The following is a 19,785-nucleotide window of genomic DNA, read 5'->3' as shown; positions in this document are numbered from 1 at the left end:
CCATTTTTCCCCGAAAGTGGGTCGAAAAGCGGGCTCATTTGCGCCAAAAATGGGCCGATATCGGCGCCTCTGGGGGGAGGGCGTGGGGACGACTGGGTGCCCAACCGCCCCAGAGCCGATTATACCGCCGGCTCGCCGCCGGGCGGCGATTTTTATGCCTCCTGGGGGGTCAACGGCTGGAGATGCTCTTATCCCCATCACAGACGGCCAATGCTTTGAACCAGGAACTAGATCCTGGTACTCTCCAATTCCTCTGAGCAACAGATGGCTGGTGCGGTGGCCTACGCGGACAATAATGCAATCCACGAGCACTATCGTGACGCTGGCCATGATCCTGTCTCCGTGCCGCAAATGGTGACCATCCTCGATCTTGCGGTCGCCGTTCCAAGGGAAGAAAAAGTGGAAGGGCGATCAAGGTACATGGTGCCAAACTGCCATTACCACTTCAGTGCCGGGAGAGCGTCCGAGTATTGTGGTCACAGCAGTGTTTCTTGTCTTTGTCTTTGGCAATATTTGTCCTGAATGAAACATCCAAAGGGTGATGGGTTGTAGCAAACGAGAGACTGGTTGAAACATGCGCAAATACAGCAGTATAGTACATCCAAAAGGTGGGCTTACCGTCCACGTTGGTGACGATTGCGTGTGAGGAGCACCAAAAGGAAGCAAAGGCCGACAGATCGATTCGAGAGGCATACTGTCACAGACACAGGAGTAGCTAGTATCGAACGGGATCGATTCCAGAGGCACACACACAGATCTGGTAAGGTTCCGTCTCCCTCCCTCCGCTCGAATCTCTTCTCCATCTCCAGTCTTGTAATGCTTATCGAATCTGCTGTGCTGTGCTAATCTCACCTCACCGGCGGGGGATACGCAGGCGCGGCAGCGAGGGGCGGAGAAGTTAGGACGATGGGGAGAATCCGGTTCACCCTGGCGGAGGTTGCCAAGATGGAGGAGGTCCTCCGTAACCTCAAAGCCATGCCCAAGCGTCCGGTCATCCAGGGACTCACCGACGACTTCAACGCCTCCCCGGACCGCTCCGGCGACGACAAGGTCCCCGTCCAATACAATCAGGTACGTTGCCCAAGATAGATACAGTACAAGCAGGTCCGCCCTATTTTCTTTTCTAATTCCGATCTGCGTCGGCGTCGGCGTAGGTGCACACCTGGTTCCAGAACCGGAGGTACAAGCAGAAGAGGAGGGGTAAGCGGCCGCCGGCACGAGGGAAGAAGATGCTGCCCACGGGGGCTGAGGCACAGCACCCAGCTTCCTACTGGGTTCAGTCATCTTCCCCTTCAAACTCCGAATCACAGTCAGGTCTGCGCTGTTCATTCCCTTTTATTCAGAATTGCAGGCTACATGGCACAATTTTATTGTTTCTTGTATCGAAGATTTTTAACTTTTTGTAACCGACCGAACACATACCATGTATCATGTCGATTATGGATTATTGATATTGTCGTTGCCAATCAGGGAATACCTCTTCGGATGGTGGCCTAGTCCAGCTTGAAGCAAAGTCACCAAGAAATGGTGCATGGTATGCAGATTCATATTTCTTGCTTTATTTCTTCTTTTATGCCAATCGATGTCACATTTGGTCCCTTTTTGTGCATGTCATCTAATTTTTATCATGAGTGTGGGTGGGTCTGTTAGGTGTGTCGGTATGCGGTGGGCGGGTCACTTGCATGAACCTTACAGTTTTACATGCTTGACCAATCTTTGTTGTCACAGGTACGATGTTGCTGCCATTCAGTCCTGCAGGTTTTCTGAGACGGGGGAGCAGGTAAATTCATTTCCTAGCTCTAAATTCTTGAAACAGGGAACTTATTATTAGATATGATTTATGTTACTGAATTCATTTCTGTCATTCTTTATTCAAGCATTTTGCTAAAGCTAGAGATGATTCCCGTCTATTTATAGATGGATGGCACTGTGTGATAGATTGGCCTAACACTTACAGCAGGGACAGTATTGGGGTCCAAATATTCTCAACACACCTGTCTTATATACTCCCTCTGTCCTATAATATAACATGTTATTACAGTCAATGTACTCATAATTTGGTTGTAATAACATCTTATATTATGGGACAGAGGGAGTAACTTTGTGTTATAGAAGTCATGTGTGTTGGGCAAGTATCACCCCATCCTTCTCTACACTTATACAAGATGGTACTAAAGTACTGATCAGTTAACACAACCTGAAGTACCTTCTATATATGCTACTTTAGGCTTATATGGGAACTTGTCTGCTCCCTCCGTCCAGTGAAGAGTGTACATCTCGAAATTTTAGGATAAATTATGTAGTTAAGTAAAAAATGCATTGGAAAGATGCAAGCCACCATCTCTCTCATCTTTAATTATCCAACCCCCAATAAGCTAAGTGTATGTAGAAATTAAGAAGACCATGTGTAGATTGCTATTGGTCTTGATTACCGTGTGATGAGAAAGAAGTGTTTTTCCCTACTTTAAAGTGCATTGGGAAGATAGAAGTACACTCTTTTGTAGACAAATTTTGAAGCTAGATGTACACTCTTCACCGGACGGAGGGAGTATGTTACAAGATGGTAAAAAGGTTACTTTTCACCATCTCTCTGTTTCGGCATGTACAACAAGAAAATATATAAGTTGAATGTTTCAAACAAATAATTTAGGTCAGTCCATTTAATTATCATGAGAAGCGGGTTTAAACCGTGAGCCACAGTACTATTTACACTTGAGCTCTAGGAACTGAAGCAAACCAAACTACAATGGCAGTTTTCATGTCAGTTTGATGATTTCCCATAATTATATATAGTGTTTATTTCTTCCACATATTATTGGAGAATTACAGCAGGAATAGTACTATTGTTTTAGCAATCACTTTGCATCCTTGTAGGTGTAGTCTTTAGTGTATGTAGCAACCATGGAAGGCAAACATGTTTGACGGGCACAAACCCGTCGGGTCCTAAGTGAACAAGTGATTCTTGTTGTGCGAGTGGCTGTGGCCTTGTGATTCGACTTGAGTATGGATTGACAAGAGATGTGCATAGAGAAATAAAGAGAAGCAGATTTGTTGATCTTGCTGCCAACATGGCAAAGATTACTGTCAAAACCAGCAGTTTAGGGTGATTTGCGCTTCTTTTCGGAGTTGAGGGTGAAAACTAGGCTCGATCATTTTCTGAGAATTATATAATGCTCGTGTGCTATAGTGTTTAATCACTCTCCACAGCGGGTTGACTACCTGTGCATTATGCCAACTGTGCTTACACTAATTTATTTTTTCTGTTTCAGGAAGTGCAAGTTTGGTTATCTGGATTTGGGGCTGAGGAGGAAGAATGGATTAATGTTTGTAAATCTGTGAGGTTGCGTTCTCTTCCATGTGTAGCCAGAGAATGTGTTGATGTGCTTCCTGGGGATCTTATTCTTTGTTATCAGGTAGTCATCTTAAACAACTTCCCTTAACCTGACTTAGAAAGTTTGCATGGCACAACTGATAATTCATGTCTTCATGAAGCTTTAATTTATCCTTCTGGATTACTAAGCCGGTTTATTTTAGCCACAGAATATTTATCTAATCCCCGGAAGCTGTTAAAATTTTGCTTTTTTTATGCGCTTAAAAATTATGTTCATTAACTTACTATGCAACCGTTATTTTCTTTCTGTTACTTGTTGGCCTGTGAAAGAGTGTTGGATATGTCGGTCGGATCTCACCTACGAAAAGTGCTGAGCCTTCGGAACTGTGGTGCACATGCCAAAGCATTTATGTGGTCCTTTTTGAAGAGATGTAATTGATTAGATATTTCAACTCTGTTGACACTCAAGGTTCTTCAATTCAAAGGCTCTATTCCGTGTTTGTTTAGACTTTAAAAGTAGTGCTTAAGAATTGTGCTTGCCAATAATTCTTAATACCCTTTTTTAATCCTTATGAATTGCATGTTCTACTGCTGCATGCGTGGTATATGCTATATACAGCATGATAGTTGCAGTAAATAGGACGTTTAATTAAGTAAACATATGTTTCCTGGGACTATCCATACCTTGGTAATCATATTTCACAATAGAATTTTACTGTGATGCCACTTGGTCCAACTGGCAGCAATGTTTTGACCATTTAATAGTCGTGTGAATGACCAAATGGCTGTAAAATCACCACATTTTATTAATAATATCATACTTTTGAGCATTAGAATTAATTTTAATCTAAAATTGGGTGTGAATTTATTCTATGAATATTACTATTACTTTATTATTAAAGTGAGCACAGTAAAGCTGCTTTTTTCCTTTTTTAATTTATAAATTGGATATTGCAACTTTCATCAAATAAGGCTGCCTAATAAATACTAATGTTGGTAGTTGCGCACAAACCGGTGGGCTGATAAATTAGAGTGTAGAGATTAATTTTGCATGAATTTACTTCCAGTTCAAGACAATATCATACTCAAATTGGAGTATTATAGAGAGCCTGAGTAAGTAACATTGTGAACTAAAGTCCCGTAAAAGAAAATTGTGAAGGAAAGTTGAAAAAAAGGGCCAAACTATTTTTCAAGCGATTTAGTTGTCTTGTAATGTGGTGTTAGCATTACTTTCGAGATGATTTCTAACAGGAATGAACATTTCTGTGCTGTATAACAGGAAGGAAAAGAGCAGGCCCTCTATTTTGATGCTCATATTCTTCAAGTTGAAAGGCACACACATGATATAAGGGGTTGCCGCTGCAGTTTTCTTGTTCGTTATGATCACGATCACTCTGAGGTAACTCATCTTCTTTCTAACGCTGTTGTGTGTGCATGCATTTACTTTGGTTACGGTGTTACACACCGTACTTTGGTTACGATCATTGGGGCCAGGGTTGTTTGCCTGCACATAGAGTTATATTTTGGACTTTATCTTGGATTCGAGAAAGAACTTAATGACAACTACTAGCGAGCTGCCAAATCAGAGCTCCATCCATATGTTTTATATGTAGTTGGGTATGGTTTTCTTCTTCATAACATGTGTGGACATCAATAGATAAGTATAGCTCGCCATGCTCCTTAGTCGACCCATCAAAACCCATCCTAGTCTTTGAAGGAAATCAAACTTACTTTGGAATTTCCTTGCGATTTCATCTCCAATCTGCAATTTCTTTGGCAACCATACAATATAAATCTGAATGTTCAAGGAAGATAGATGGGAAGAATAACAGTGCAAAATACTACGATTTTTTTTTCTCTGCTAATTATCTTACAATGTAGTCAAATAAAAGGGAAAGCGCAGAGTGATGAGTTTAGCTTGTTTCTATGATGTTTAGCATGAATAAATATATTTTTGGAGAAGTTGTCCCTTGATTTTTCATTTATTTTCACGTGACAGGAGATTGTTCCACTGAGGAAAGTATGTCGTCGACCATCTACCGATGTTAAGATTGATATTGTAATTGATGATAGCCTAGCTGAGCAGAAAGCTCAAAAGTGGCACAAGAGGATGGATATGAACCCTGATGAGGTCACCATGGTTCCCAGCCCACCAAATCAAGGAGGGCCATCCGACAAGCTGGCTGCTCCCTTACTTATCACGCCTGACAGCACCCACAGTGATTCAGTAGCAGATGAGCAGATGGGGGATATCGAGGCTGCTTCAAAAGGTGGAGCTAAAAGCAAAGCACATGGTGAGAAGATGAACGTCGGAGCGTAGTTGTTTCGCTTCCCTGTGCATTTCTTTGTGAACTTTTAGTACAAAAATGTTCGTCTTTGAACCTCCAACGAGGAAGGATGGTTGCCCGGTAACTATAGTGTGCTGATGTTGACTTGATTGGAGTTGTGGTGTACTTCCAAAATTCTGTTCACTTTGGTATCTATATCTATATAACTATGTCATGGGAGAACATGTCGTTTTGTGGTCGTGGTGTATTCCAACTGTCCGTTAAGGTCTAGACAGGCACAATTTCTAAAACAAAGAACGCACACATGCAATTTCTTGCACATTGTGGTCACACATCTTCATTTATGGTACATATTTTTTTCCAGAACATTTACGGTACAATAATTAAACACTTACATAAAGTGGTATGTTGCATCTACCTTATGACCAATACATGGCATCGGGAATGGCAAGTCACGGTCATTGGGGCTAGGCTGTTGAGACTACTCGTGGACTACGTGCAGTTAAGTCGATCATGATGTGACCCCTTTCGGTAAATCGTCAATCCCAATATGGTGAATCGCTCGCTACAAACATGGTGACTTGGTGCCATAGTATACACCACAACAACCTATTGACTCGGCTCGACTCACAGAACTCGCTTACATGCTGGTGAAATGACCCAGTGATGAGGCACACTGGATGACCTGGGTGAAATGAAAGTGTGTATAGGTTATTCGATGCATGTGTTACTTTGATGAGGAGGCGGTTGAGCTGATGGCGCACGGTGAGCACATCACAGTGATTGGTGATATCATACCAATTCTCATCTAGCTGGTTGAGCCCCACAACGCTTATCTGTAGGACCAAGATGAAGAACGCATCCATGTGCCTGGTTTTCTACCCTATCGATGGCGAAGATGACAGTCCCGCGGCTGTGGATCTCGACAAGCGATCCATCCGTGAACTGAAGCTTGCCGGAGATCAATCGGGCAAGCTTGCCAAACGCATCGGCCGATCTGGTCATGTGGTTTGTCGCGCCCTTGTCGAGGAAGTACACCTCGCATCGGTTTTCGCCATTATGTGTGGGCATGATCATCACCTTCTCTGCATTGAGGAAAACGTGGCCACCCGTGTGCATAGGTGGTCGGACCGTGCTCGTGGTTTCGACTGAGCTCAAGTTCGCGACCTAGCAGCTAGTACAAAGAGACGTCGAGTCCTCCTTGACTGACTCAACGCAGGCCATCACCACACCTAGTCCCTCATCTTCCTCAGTATGTATGAGACCGCCCCGTAACGTTGCTTCTTGCAACACTCGCAGGCCCAGTGGCCCTTATTGCCGAAATACTAACATATGTTCTAGTCTTCACTGTTTTCGGGAGCGGTGCTAGCCTGCCCTATTTCTGGGTTTGTCCTAGCTTCTGCCCATGGTTTCCGCTGCCTCGGCGCCTGCGGCCACGACCACCATCTTTGATCGTGGCTCTGCCGCCACGCGACTGCCTCTTCTTCCCATTTCACACCTTTTGAGTGTGAATTAGACATCCGCCACTAGGGCTTTCCCTACTGTAATCCAGACGGTCCTCAACCATCCGGAGCTGCCCCGTAAGCTCCTCGATGGAGAACATGCACAAAGCAATCAGAATCTCGATGAAGGTTGCCACTTGCGCAAAACTGGAAGAGACACTGTAAACAAATTGTTGGACTATCTTGGTCGTCGATGTCGTTGTCGAGGGAGCCGAGCGAGGTGGCGAGGCTGGTGATCCTCATAGGGTAGTCGTTGACTCGCTCGGCTTCCTTGAAGACGACGGACTCAATCTCCACCCACAACCTATACTCTTTCGCCTCGCGCACGCGATCGCTATGAAGGCGCTAGGTTTTTAAGGAAGCGCATGCCTCCTTAATGCTCACCTTCCACACGAGCATGTTGTGCATCTCCGCGGGAAGCACGGAGGGGGGGGGGGAGCGGACCAGCACGGCCATGCCTGCCTGTCGTTTCTCTACGCAGGACGGTGTTATCATTAATGGTGTTCCATAGACGTACATGGTCCCTGCAGGTTCACTTTGATCACCAGTGCCCCGCCACAATAGTTGGTGCGGGTGAGCATCGGGAAGGAGAGGTTGGTGCCGCTACCAGCACCGGTGTCGTGCACGATCTCCCTTACTATGATCTCAGCACCCAAAGTGCCGCATGTCCTAATGCGCCCGTGGCTCTAAGAGCCATGTTGCTAGTACCCCGGCGGCGTCTTGGAACCGCCGAACGTTAATGCTGCCGTGGTGGCATCTTGGAGCCACCGGTGGCTAACCGTTGTTGTCCTCCTCTACTCGACATGGTCGCCTGAATAAGGCTTTGATGCCAATTGTTAAACGCAACTACTATTCTCAGGTCCCAAAATGTGAGGGCTCGGCACGTGCTACTACTTGAAGCTCAACTGATAGGAGCTGAATGCTTTCTCTCATGAATTTGTTTGTGTAAGATGAAGAAATACTAGTCCTTTACAAGCACAAATAAACCGCTCAATGAGGCCGATGACCTCATTGCTTATGTCATGTTCTAGATGACATCACTGCTGACCTCATGCCCTAGGATGACATCATGGATGACCTCAGTGGCGAAGCCACACATAGGCTGTGTAGTCACTTGACTACACAGCTCACTGGAAAAAACGGAATACAACAAGTATAAATCATGCAGAAAAACATAAAAATATGTACATTTGACCACAATTTCCGAGTGACTACACATGATTTTATTTCTAGCACCGCCACTGGATGACCTAACTATTTTAGACATGGTTTAATCCTACACTAACCATACGCCTAATAATGGCGAAGGGATGGGACACACCTATACGGTTCTAGATGGACCACCTGGTGCCGAAAGTGTGCACACTGAACCTACCAGTACGTACCACATTGGACGGCCAAAACACCTGGCAGGAACGGGGTCCTTGGGTAAGACTTGCACAAATTCTGACCGGAATTAGCACCCTTTAAGTAATTGCTTCTTTTACCCCAGGGAATTTATAATAAGATTAATTGCAGAACATTAATTGCAAAAGATTGCCTTCTCTTACATCAGAGGCTGGTAACACACAACCTGCTCAACTGGTAACGTATGCTTCTCCCTCCCACCCCTCTCCATCTCCATCTCCATCTCCATCTCCATCTCCAACGAATCTGCTCAGTCATCTCACTGCTCGGGCGACGGCAAGGTCCCCGTCCAGTACAATCAGGTACTAGTAGATTTTCCATCCCCATTGCCCAAGATCTGCTCCGTCTTATCTCCTATTCGGATCTATACATGTTGATTTGTGTTGTGTGGTCACAGGTGAGGAATTGGTTCCAGAACCGTAGTACCAGGATGATGATGATGCCTCCAGTGGCGGAGGAACACCACCCAGTGGCCGTATCCTACTCAGGTGCTGCTGAAAATCCCCATCTAACTTAATAAGGTGTTTTATTTCCACATACTCAGATGTAACAATTCAACTGATAGTTCAGTTGCTAGGATGTCTATTTCTAAAGCTCTGGTGGTGGAGAATTTATGCGTATCAGTGTTGTGCTCCTTCAATATGTTGTGGGCAGGGGTACCTCTCTCGGTGTCTAGGCTCCTTGAAGGTTCTACATGGCGTGAACCCTGTTGTCGTGCGGTATCAATTAGTCGTTGTCGCCATTTGGGAAATTGCACGACAGGTGGTTCGTGTGCAGGGAAAAAATGGCAATCAAGTTAATCTTGGCGTGTTCTTTGATTTCATATAACCTAGCCTGTACTTTTTTATGGGCACATCAAAACATGGCCCATTGCCTGGGTCGTTAAAGCTCCCTTGGGATACTCCAGGACACATGATTGATTGTGGGCCCTTTACTTTTATTCAGAACAGCAGACACATTTTTTAACTCAATTTAATGTTGGCGGGTTCTGGGACTTTATAGCCTAGCATGTAGTTCTTCGTATTTGTGGGCCCTTCAAAGCATGTCGTCGCTCTGTCTCAACCGTTGAGACTTATTTCGGCAATTGCAGGACACGTGGTTTGTGCCCTTTTTTTTTTATTCACAAGTCTTGGCCACATGGCACACTTTTCGTGTTTGTCATTTAGAAGATTTTATTTTTGTAACCGACCAAACACATACAATGTATCATGACGATTATGGATTATTGATACTGTCGTTACCAATCAGGGAATATTTATGTTGTACGAGTCCTGTGTGTTGGCGAATGAAACTATAATGGTGGTTTTCAGCTGCATTGCCACCATGGAACACCAATGACTCATTCTGCCAATCCCATGATCTATTGTCGACATAGGGAAAATTAGATTATGTATATGGTGCGAACGTGCAATATAACATCCTAACGCACATGACACAATCTACACCACCTGATCGCGCATTCCATTCCGTGATCATGATGTCATGATCCAATCATCAATGATGGCATGACATGGCCCTGAAGATGGCCATCACACAGTAGTCTCCTCGAAAATGGGTTATCAATATAAGTGAAATTCGGGTCTGCTCAGCAAGACTTTGTCATCGTCCCAGCAAGGTCAATTCATTTTCAAGTCCTGCCTGCTCCTCTTCCGCATAGCCAGCAACTAGGACGGGCATCTCTGAGCCAAAGGAACAAACAAACCTGTCTAGCTAGGTTCTTGTATTGTACATTTCCTTAAGGAAAGAGGCAACAGAAATAGTACTGCTAGTTTGCAAGATTGCAGTTTGGGTATTTTAATCTACCAGTTTTGAGACAGTATATTGCTAGATTAATGTTTTATTTATCTTCTGATATTTAATTGTAGATGAAGAAGAGCGTTAATTGTTAGATGATATTGCCACATTACTATTTTATTAATATTATGGGTATATGGTCATTTTCAAAAACATAGTATCACTAAAGAGGGTTCCTCGTATTCACTCTTTTAAAGGGGAAAACGAAAACCAAAGATGCAAATGGGGATTTTGTTTTATGAACCCTTACTTCATAAGGGGACAAAGGGATGATAAAATGTGCAACAAAGCTAGCAACAACATATATAATACAACAAATGTGCAGCGACTTAGCAACAACATTGGGTACAAATATCATTGCACAAGAGTTTTTTTCCAGTGAATAACCAGGTGTAATATTTCAATAAATAGCCAGGCGAAATTCCAGACCCATACTCATACGCATTCAAATAGTAAAGCATATGCATCCATGATGGGTTAATTCCCAAATTAACCAACATCCATGCTGTGTTAATTCACAAATTAACTAACTGATCCATCGACCTCTGTGCTTACTACCTGTCATACTAGCTGCCAAAACTTTGTTTCTTGATGTGCCTGCCCATGTTGGATGATTTGCCGTAATTCTAGTATTTATTACTTCCAGTTATCTATGGAGAATCACAACAGCAGTAGTATTATTGTTTTAGACTCTTGGTTGCGTCCACACACACCAAAGGAAGAAGTCACAGCCATAGTACGGAAAGAAGTTTGCATCATGTAGGTGTAGTGTATGTGGCAAGCGCGGAAGGCAAACGTGTTTGACGGACACCAATGGGCTGGTGAGGAGTTCCAAAAACTGTAGATTCCTAAGTGATACATGAGGTTAGGAGTGATTTGCGCTTCTTGTCACAGTCGAGGGTGAAAACTACACTCGATCATTTTCCAAGAATTATACAATACCCATGTTTCTCTAGTGTTTAATCACTCTCCACAACGGGTTCAATACGTGTGCATTACGCCAACTGTGCTTGCACCTATTTATTTATTTTGTTTCAGGAAGTACTAGTTCGATTTACTTGGCTTGGACCCGAGGAGGATGAATGGGTTGATGTTCAGAAATGTGTGAGACTGCGTTCTCTTCAATGTGTTGCCGTGCTGCCTGGGGATCTCATTCTTTGTTCTAACGTAGCCATTTTAAACGATTTCTCTTCACCTGGGCATCTCACAACTTGATAATTCATGTCTTCATGAAACTTTAAGTTACCTTTTGGAATACTAACCCAGTTTATTTTAGCTGCTCAATCCATGATTGCTGCTCCATTTCGCTTTTGTTGTGCACTTGAAACTCCGCTTGTCAACTTATTATTCCACGTTTACCTTCTTTCTGTTCCTTGTTGGCGGATGATTGAGTAGTGTTGGGTATGTCATCTGGGTTTCACCTGCCCAGAGTATTTCAAAGTTTCTATTTTGACTGTGTGCACATGACCAAGAGATTGATGTTCCTTGCTGACACTTAATGTTCTCCAGTTTATGTAGGCTCTATTTCTTGTTTGTATATACTTCTAAAAGTTGTTATTCCAGTTTGTGAGTTTTCAAACAATTGTGGTTGACAACACTTATTAAACGGCTTTACTTCAATAATCTTTAAGCATTGTGAGTTTCAGTACTGCATGTATTTTATATGCGATATATACTGGATTAAATAAGGCATTTAACTACAACATATGTTTGCTGTGTCTTTCCATATTCTTAGTAATCATATTACATAGTAGATCACTGTGATGCCACTTGGTCCAACCGGCACAATTGATTTCACTATTTATTTGTCGAGGCACGAATGGTCAAATGACCGTAAAAATCAATGCATCTTATTATGTCATACTTTTGAGCACTAAAACTAATTTCATATCTAAAATTGGGTGTGAATTTATCCAACCATATTATTATTAATTTATTATTAAATTGAGCACTGAAAGCTTCTTTTTTGTTTTTCAAAATGATGGATGTAACCTATCTATGGTCATTTATAAGGTGGATAAAAACCAACTTTCATTAAATAAGGTTGTCTAATAAATCCTCATGTTGGTAGTTGCACACAAACACTGGTATGCGGATAAATTAGAGCATTGAGAGGAAATGTGCACAAACACTGGTATTTCAAGACAGTATTATATACTCAAATTAGAGTATTGTTGAGGGTCTGATTAAGGAGTTTTGGTCACTGCATGTAAATAACACAGTGAAGGAAAGTTGATTAAAGAGACAACCTATTTTTCATGTGATTTAGCTATCTCATCATGTAGTGTTATCGTTTACTCAAGTTGATTTCTCTGCTGAAATGAACAGGAAGGCAAAGAGCAGGCCCAGTATTTTGATGCGCATGTTCTTCAAGTTCAAAGGCGCACGCATGACGTAAGGGGGTGCCGCTGCAGATTTCTTGTTTGTTATGATCATGATCGCTCTGAGGTAATTCTCCTTCTGTCTACACTATTGAGTGTTCATGCATTTACTCAGGCCCGTCGATAAGGGTGGCCAAAGTGGCCAACCGCACAGGGCCCCCAATTTCTTGGGGCCCCCGATCTGAGAGATGGCCTGCCTGTTCAGTCACCGCACGTCCATGCAGGAGACGGCTCAAATCGATGATATCTCCTCCAATCTCTGTGCACGCCTTCTATGTGAGCCCTAGGGTCGCGGCCTACCCTAGTCCCCAGCCTCCGCCGCTAGTCCCCCGCCAATCACGCCGCCTCTCGCTTCTCCATCCTCCAATGCACCGAGCTGAAGAACCAACGATGACGACTGATGGCATATCTGCTGCAATTCGCCACAGGCCATCGCTCTTCCCTGGTCCAGCCCCGCCTGCTACCTGATCCGTGCTAGCACCACCGCACCGTTCTTAGTAGTGCTCCCGGACGCTGCCCAATTTCCCCAGCCGCGATCCTGGTGCCTCTGCTACGCACAGGCACTGTCCGTGCCTCCAAAGTTGAGAAAGGCCAACTTTGGTCTAGGTAATTTCTTGGACCGAAACACACAGACAGACAACTCTGGAAGATGCATGCATTTGAACTGGCATATTGTTGTATGCGTTGATTCTAATTGATGCATTTGAACATTCAACTAGCATTTAATTTGAAATGAATTATCTATCTTGAACTCAAATTGATGCATATTTAATTTATTTCAGTTTAATTTCATGTTTTACAAATATATGATGTATACTATTTAATCGCTGCACACACCGGGAGTGTCATATGGAAGGCATACTGGCATAGATGAAGCATACTATTGATTTGGCACTCCTTTATATCCCCGTATATTTTTTGTCATGGTTTGTATATTTTGTTCGATCGTTAAGCAGTGAGTTTCAGTTTTACATATATTCTGCAACTGAGCAAAGTACGCCTGAGTTTCTAAAAAAATTAGGGAAGAATTTTGTATTTCGACCCGGGCCCCCAAATTCCTGGAGACGGCCCTGCATTTACTCTTGTTCCACCATGGTTGGATGTCGGAATTATATAACTGAGGGTTGGGTCCTGGAGTTGCAATTCTGTTTATAGGGCTGTTTGCCTGATAATAGAAATGGATTTTGGACTAATTCCTCTACTCCACGAAAATTATTATGACAACTACTACTTGAGTTACCGAATCAGACCTCCAGCCCTATGATTTATATGTAGTTGGCTATGGTTTTGTTCTTCATAATGTGCCTGGACATCAATAAATGAGTAGCTCACCACGGTCTTTTCTCTACCCATTAAAATCCATCCTAGTTTCGACATGAAACCAAACTTACTTCAAAATTTCAATGTGATTTCATTTTGAATCTACAATTCTGTTGGCAACTAAACAAAAGAAAACTAGTTTCTGTAATATTGATGGGGAAGAACAGTGCAAGATACTATGTTGTTTGTTCTAAGCTAGTTATCTTACTATGCAGTTAACTAAAACAGAAGGCGGAGTAAAGAGTTTACTTTGTTCTATGATGTTTATACCCAATAATTTAATTTTGCATTTCTTTTCATGTGACAGGAGTTTGTTCCACTGAGCAAGGTATGCCGTCGACCAGAAACTGATCACATGCACCAAATATCCGAAAAGCCACACAAGATAATGGATGTCAACACTGACAAGGTGACGAGGGGTGGGGTTCCCATTCCACCAGATCAAGGAGAGGCGTCTGACAAGCCGGTTGTTCCCTTACTAGACGCACCTACTAGCACCCGCAGCAATTCAATGGCACATGTTGAGATGGAGGATCCAGAGGCTGCCCCAAACGACGAAGCTGCAAATGAAGCACATGGCAACAAGATGAATGTGGGAGTGTCGTTCTTTCGCTCCCCTGTGCGTTTCCTTGTGAACTTTTTAGTGAAAAAAATGTTCGCCCAAAAACTTCCAATCGAGGAAGGATGGTTAGTGGCCCAATAACTATAACGTGCCCATGTTGACTGGATTGCTTGTGTGGGGTATCTATATCTTTATAGCTATGTTGTCAGAGAAGATATTGTTTTGTGGTGGTATTGTCTTTTGGGGTGTGGGTTGTGCTTCACTACACCCTCTCTTAAATAAAATATTGGAGAATCAAAATAAAAAATATTTGAAGTTGAACTGCAATTTTATCCCATGGAAGGCCCTCCAAATACAAGATCCGTCTATACATCTCGTGAAATAAGGGATCTCTATATAGATCGTCCTTTGTCCTCTTCCTCTACCTGGACATCTAACGCTCTCCTTTCATCAGGATAATGGCATCCAAAACCTAAACTCAGTGACATCACAATATTGCTAGATGGGATGGGCGCTCCTTCGTGGGGATAATAGCAACGTTCGAATGTATGATCCCTTTTTGTGAATCAGGTTTGCCAGTGTTGCAAACAAACACATTTTTTTTGGAGAAAGGACAAAGACGAGAAAAACCAATTTATTATAAGACGATTTTGAATTGCTTTAACATGGTGATTTTCATCACCATCCCCCACCAAATTTCAGAAAAGAAGAGACATAGAAATCGGAAGTACAATCATATTTGCAATTCAGTTTAGTATATCAGAACTAAGTTTTTGCTCACATTTCCTGGCTAGCTCCTGTGACTCACATGGCAAGTGTCGCCGCCATCCTAACCAATTTCTCCTTCGCTCTCCCGTCCCTCGCCGCCGGTAGCCTGCGGCCATCCCGCGGCGGCAGTGAGGCACCTCCTCCACCTTCTCTTCCCCCTACTACCCGGGTGTGCTCCCTCTCTCACACACGACAACTAGGTACGGATCTCACCCCTACAGAGTACCTCGTTCTCGGCCAGCCATTGCCTACTTCATGGCGGCACGGCCCTCGTCAGGCATGTGTGTGAGGCGGGCAACTACCACCGGTCATGTTATCACAACTACTCATGGGTTGGCGGCGGTCGTTAGGGGGTTCCTGGCTGCCGCTGGAGGCTGGATCCATCTAATCCAATAGGCTCTTGAAACGAGACAATAGCTTCCTTCGGCATGGCGCACACCTAGTAGGTGCCCTTGTTGCTACATCTGGGCACTCGGTAACCCAGAACTAGGGTTCACTTCCGTGCGGGCGCAAGCTGAAAGTTGTGGGTGTGGTGGGCGGCGGAGTTTAGCTAGTGCGGCAGCTGGGGTGGACGGATGCCTGCTCACGGTTGACCGCAAGGTGCAAGGTGGGTGAAGGTGGACCCCCTTGGTAGCCGGAGTGGAGACTTCGGACAATGGGCACGACCACACCATTTCGGTGGGTCTTGTGTTCTAATTTTTTGGTCACAAAGATGGGATCCTCTATTCCAATTTTTTAATGTACCTTTACGTGTTTCGGTAAAAGTAATACAAAATTTAGCAGTGTGAACCCTACACGTCACACTAGTAGATCATCCACTAGCCGTGTTCCCTCCATGGCTTCACACATCCAGGCCTCCTTTGGTTTGGAGGAAATTTCATAGGAATTCTAGAGGATAGGATTCTTATAGGATTTTTTCCTTTAGAGCCCTTTGGTTTATAGGAATGGATTCCTATTCCTACATAGGATTGGTTCCTATCCTCCACATTTCATAGGAAAATAAAAATGAGCCTAGACTCAATGAAAAAATTCCTTTGGTGTCAACCAAATGACATCTTGTTTCCTATTCCTACTCATAGGATTTGAGATACATGTCATCTCATTTCCTACAAGATTCCTATTCCTACGATAATCCTATCCTATGAACCAAAAGAGGCCCTACTAGGAATTACCGGTTTAGGATTGTAATAACAACTTTACATGCTGCCATCATGCGATAATTTAAAATGTGGTTCAAATTTCAAAGTCTTACACGAAAGTTATGTGATATCTTGCTTAAAATCGAATTAATGAAGATTTCCAGGGGAGATATGTAGTTTTGAAGGAGGGAAGTGCTGGTTTTGGAGAAACATTTTGGGTTCTTGTGTTGCATTTTGGGTACTTTTAGGTGTTTGTGGTAAAAGTAATATAAATAATCAAATATACCAGCTCGCTGGTTTTTTATTTTAAAATATTAAAATAATTGTTTATTAGCAGCTAACTTGGAACATGTCTTTAGCACGCAACATGTGCACATGATGCTAATCTGTATGCGTTGCAAGTTGTTTGAAGCCACAAAGGTGGGCCTGCAAATGTGGTATGCACTATCGTTAGTGGCATTTGCTGCAGCCCGCACGCTGCTAAAGTTTAGGGCACTAGCAGCGTTCTCCCTCTATCTACACGTTGCTGGTAGTTCAGGCCGTGAAGGCTCCCTTTGTGTACCATAGTAGATGTGTGTGATTTTACTGCTGGCCTCTAGTCTTGAAGCAGCAGTAGCGCCCCTTTTCTTTCTGCACGTGGCAGGTATTTTGCCAATTTAGCGGCATCGTCTGGCTTTACCTGCACGCTGGTAGTAGTAAAATCATATAAGGGTTCCTGCACTATTGTTTTAAAGACCAAGTAGATGTCGTTGCACAAACAAGTGAACGAAACAATGTGGTATCAACCCATGAAGTTCGGTATATGTGCGAGCGTGAAGGAGAAAATTACTAAAATGAAACGGTAGGGCACAAGTATGTTGCCTTCTCCTTATATGCAAGTGTGTCATTCCAAAGGTACCCTATCATGATTTCCTTGCTTTTTTGCTCTGCGTGTGATAAGGATCAAGTATGACAATGATGTTACAGTTCAGACGTGTAGCCTTCATGGCATTATAAAGTGCCCGAAGCCTTGTGAAGCATACATCAATCATGAAAAGGCTGAACATTTTGAAACCCCCTGCAAAGTGCGGACTAATTTTATCCGTGGGGTAATCTTCGATGAATTTGATACCCTATTGCACCTTGACTGTGTAAAATGTGGCTTGTTGTTCAGCTTCCCAGATTCGAACGACCTGATGGAGAGGCTTTAGTTCCCTTGCGAGGTCGTTGTACTCATCCACCGGTACCGTTGGTTGACAAACGATATGATAGTATTTACATTGGCGGTGTATCATAATATATAACTCCAGAATCAAGGTCCGCAATGTCCGCAAGGGTGGAAAGGGGTGAGGGAGTCCTGGATTAGGGGGTCCTCGGGTGTCCGGTCTACTCGATATGGGTCGCACTGATGGGTCGTGAAGACAAAGCAGAGGATTATCCCCCGTGTCGGGGTAGGACTCCTATATGCGTGGACGAAAAGTTTGGTGTCCGGGCGTACTAATTCCTTCCTCTACAAACCGACTCTATACAACCCTAGGCCACTCACGTGTGTGCATAAACTAGAGGGTAAGGTCCGTAGAAGGGGAAGAATCATAGGCTAGACTGCTAGGGTTTAGCCATTACGATCTCGAAGTGGATCAACTCTTGTAACCCCTATACTCTTCGAATACAATCAAGCAGGACGTAGGGTTTTACCTACTTTAAGGGGGCCCGAACCTGGGTAAACACCGTGTCCCTGTTGTCCCTTGTTACCCTCGATCCTTAGACACACAGCTTGGGACCCCCTACCCGAGATCTGCCGATTTTGGCACCGACATTGGTGCTTTCATTGAGAGCACCGTTGTGTTGTCGACAGAAGAATCGATGGCTCGCCTCATCGTCGACAATGGCGCTGTCTCCGGGGAAACCTTTCTCCCTGGTCAGCTTTTCGTGTTTGGCGGCTTCGTGCTACGTGCCAACTCGACCGGTCACCTTGAGTAGGTCGACAGCTATGACCCTGGTCACCATATCAGGTTTGGAAGTTTGAACTACATCGTCGATGTCTGAGGAGAGTTGATTTTCGAGGGGTTCACGGCCTCGATCGCCGCTCCCCACCCACACGAAGGAGGCTCTTCGGATCTACCATCAGATCCTGCCCAGGGGTCGACTCTCATGTCCGCCTGGGACTCAGATCCGCGGACCACTTCATTCGAAGACGGGAGGACAAATCCCGCCGGACTCTCCCTCCCCATGGAGCTTCTAGCCGGAGACTTAGACGCCTCTGCTCCGGAAGTGGTAGCCAGGCACCACTGGGTCCTCGTGCCCGCATCAACGCCGGTGTGCATGAGGACCCCCGAGTCCAAGGCACGAGCAGCATGCCGGTCGATTCCAAGGCCGTGCTCCTCGCGTTGGCCCTTCGACGCTCTCTCACGACGGCGGAGATAGATGTGCGGCACCTCGACCGCAAGAATGCTAAGGCGCTCCAACTCAGCGTCGATTTGTCGGAGCATGAGGCATACAAAGAGGCGGCGGCTAAGGTGAAGGCGGCCCGCCATGCAAAGGAGCATGACCGTCTGGTCCGGAGGCTCTAGGGGCAAGTGTGCGCCAAGAATTGTGACGTACCGAACGGATCCACCTATGTACTATGGTAATTTTTTCCGGCGATGAAATGGTGTTCCGATGAACTGCGTATTAATCGTGGTGCTCTTATAACACAAATGACCTAAGTGCTTATGTCAATTCCTAGATGACATCACTGCTGATCACATGTCCTATGATGACATCATGGCTGACCTCACTATTTCAGACATGGTTTAATCCTACACTAACTATACAGCTAAGAATGGCGAAGGGATGGGACGTCTATCAGCGAGGTTCGTGGAGGAGGGTCGGGTCGATTTGTCTTTGCGCATGGCTCGCGGTTAAGCGCAATGACGGCATATCGCTGGCGCTGGCCAGTTGCGACTGCCCGTGGGATAGGTGCGGTCATGGGTGACTACGATTTCCCCGCAAAAAAATTATAATAAGTAAAAAAACGGGCGACCATGATTTGACCCCTTTACGTAAATTGTAAATCCCAATATGGCGAATCGCGCGCTTGCAAGGGAAGTAAGCTCAACGCCAAAGTATACGCCGCAGCAACCTAGTGACTCGGCTCTACACAACCTGGCACACTGAACCTACCCGACCCGTACTACATTGGACCCCAAAACACCTGGCAGCTGGAACTTGCACCAATTCTGACCGGAATTGGCGCCCACAGTATTTGTTTTTATCCGGGGGAATTAATGGAATTAATAGCACTACATTAATTGCAAAAGTAGGTTGCGTGCGTG

The 19,785-nt window shown here is 44.4% G+C and overlaps 2 protein-coding genes across 2 annotated transcripts; both read left to right on the top strand.

Annotated features, from left to right (window-relative positions):
• The first annotated feature begins 646 nt into the window (after positions 1 to 646).
• LOC123184217 (protein SAWADEE HOMEODOMAIN HOMOLOG 2) lies at positions 647 to 5,841 on the top strand. The gene is made up of 8 exons (XM_044596375.1): positions 647 to 760; positions 875 to 1,071; positions 1,155 to 1,314; positions 1,471 to 1,534; positions 1,729 to 1,780; positions 3,270 to 3,413; positions 4,611 to 4,730; positions 5,331 to 5,841. Exons 2-8 carry the CDS (start codon positions 907 to 909, stop codon positions 5,649 to 5,651), a joined length of 1,026 nt encoding a protein of 341 aa, XP_044452310.1. The 5' UTR covers positions 647 to 760; positions 875 to 906; the 3' UTR covers positions 5,652 to 5,841.
• Positions 5,842 to 8,456: 2,615 nt separating this feature from the next.
• Positions 8,457 to 17,682, top strand: LOC123071354 (uncharacterized). Its single transcript, XM_044494897.1, has 8 exons — positions 8,457 to 8,498; positions 8,614 to 8,682; positions 8,783 to 8,830; positions 8,926 to 9,003; positions 11,361 to 11,489; positions 12,651 to 12,770; positions 14,331 to 14,710; positions 17,646 to 17,682. The coding sequence occupies exons 1-8, from the start codon at positions 8,457 to 8,459 to the stop codon at positions 17,680 to 17,682; spliced, it is 903 nt and encodes a 300-aa protein (XP_044350832.1).
• The last annotated feature ends 2,103 nt before the right edge of the window (positions 17,683 to 19,785 follow it).

Source organism: Triticum aestivum, chromosome 1A, assembly GCF_018294505.1.
Source record: "Triticum aestivum cultivar Chinese Spring chromosome 1A, IWGSC CS RefSeq v2.1, whole genome shotgun sequence".
Taxonomy (NCBI): Eukaryota; Viridiplantae; Streptophyta; class Magnoliopsida; order Poales; family Poaceae; genus Triticum; species Triticum aestivum.
This window is presented reverse-complemented; position numbering and strand designations above follow the sequence as displayed.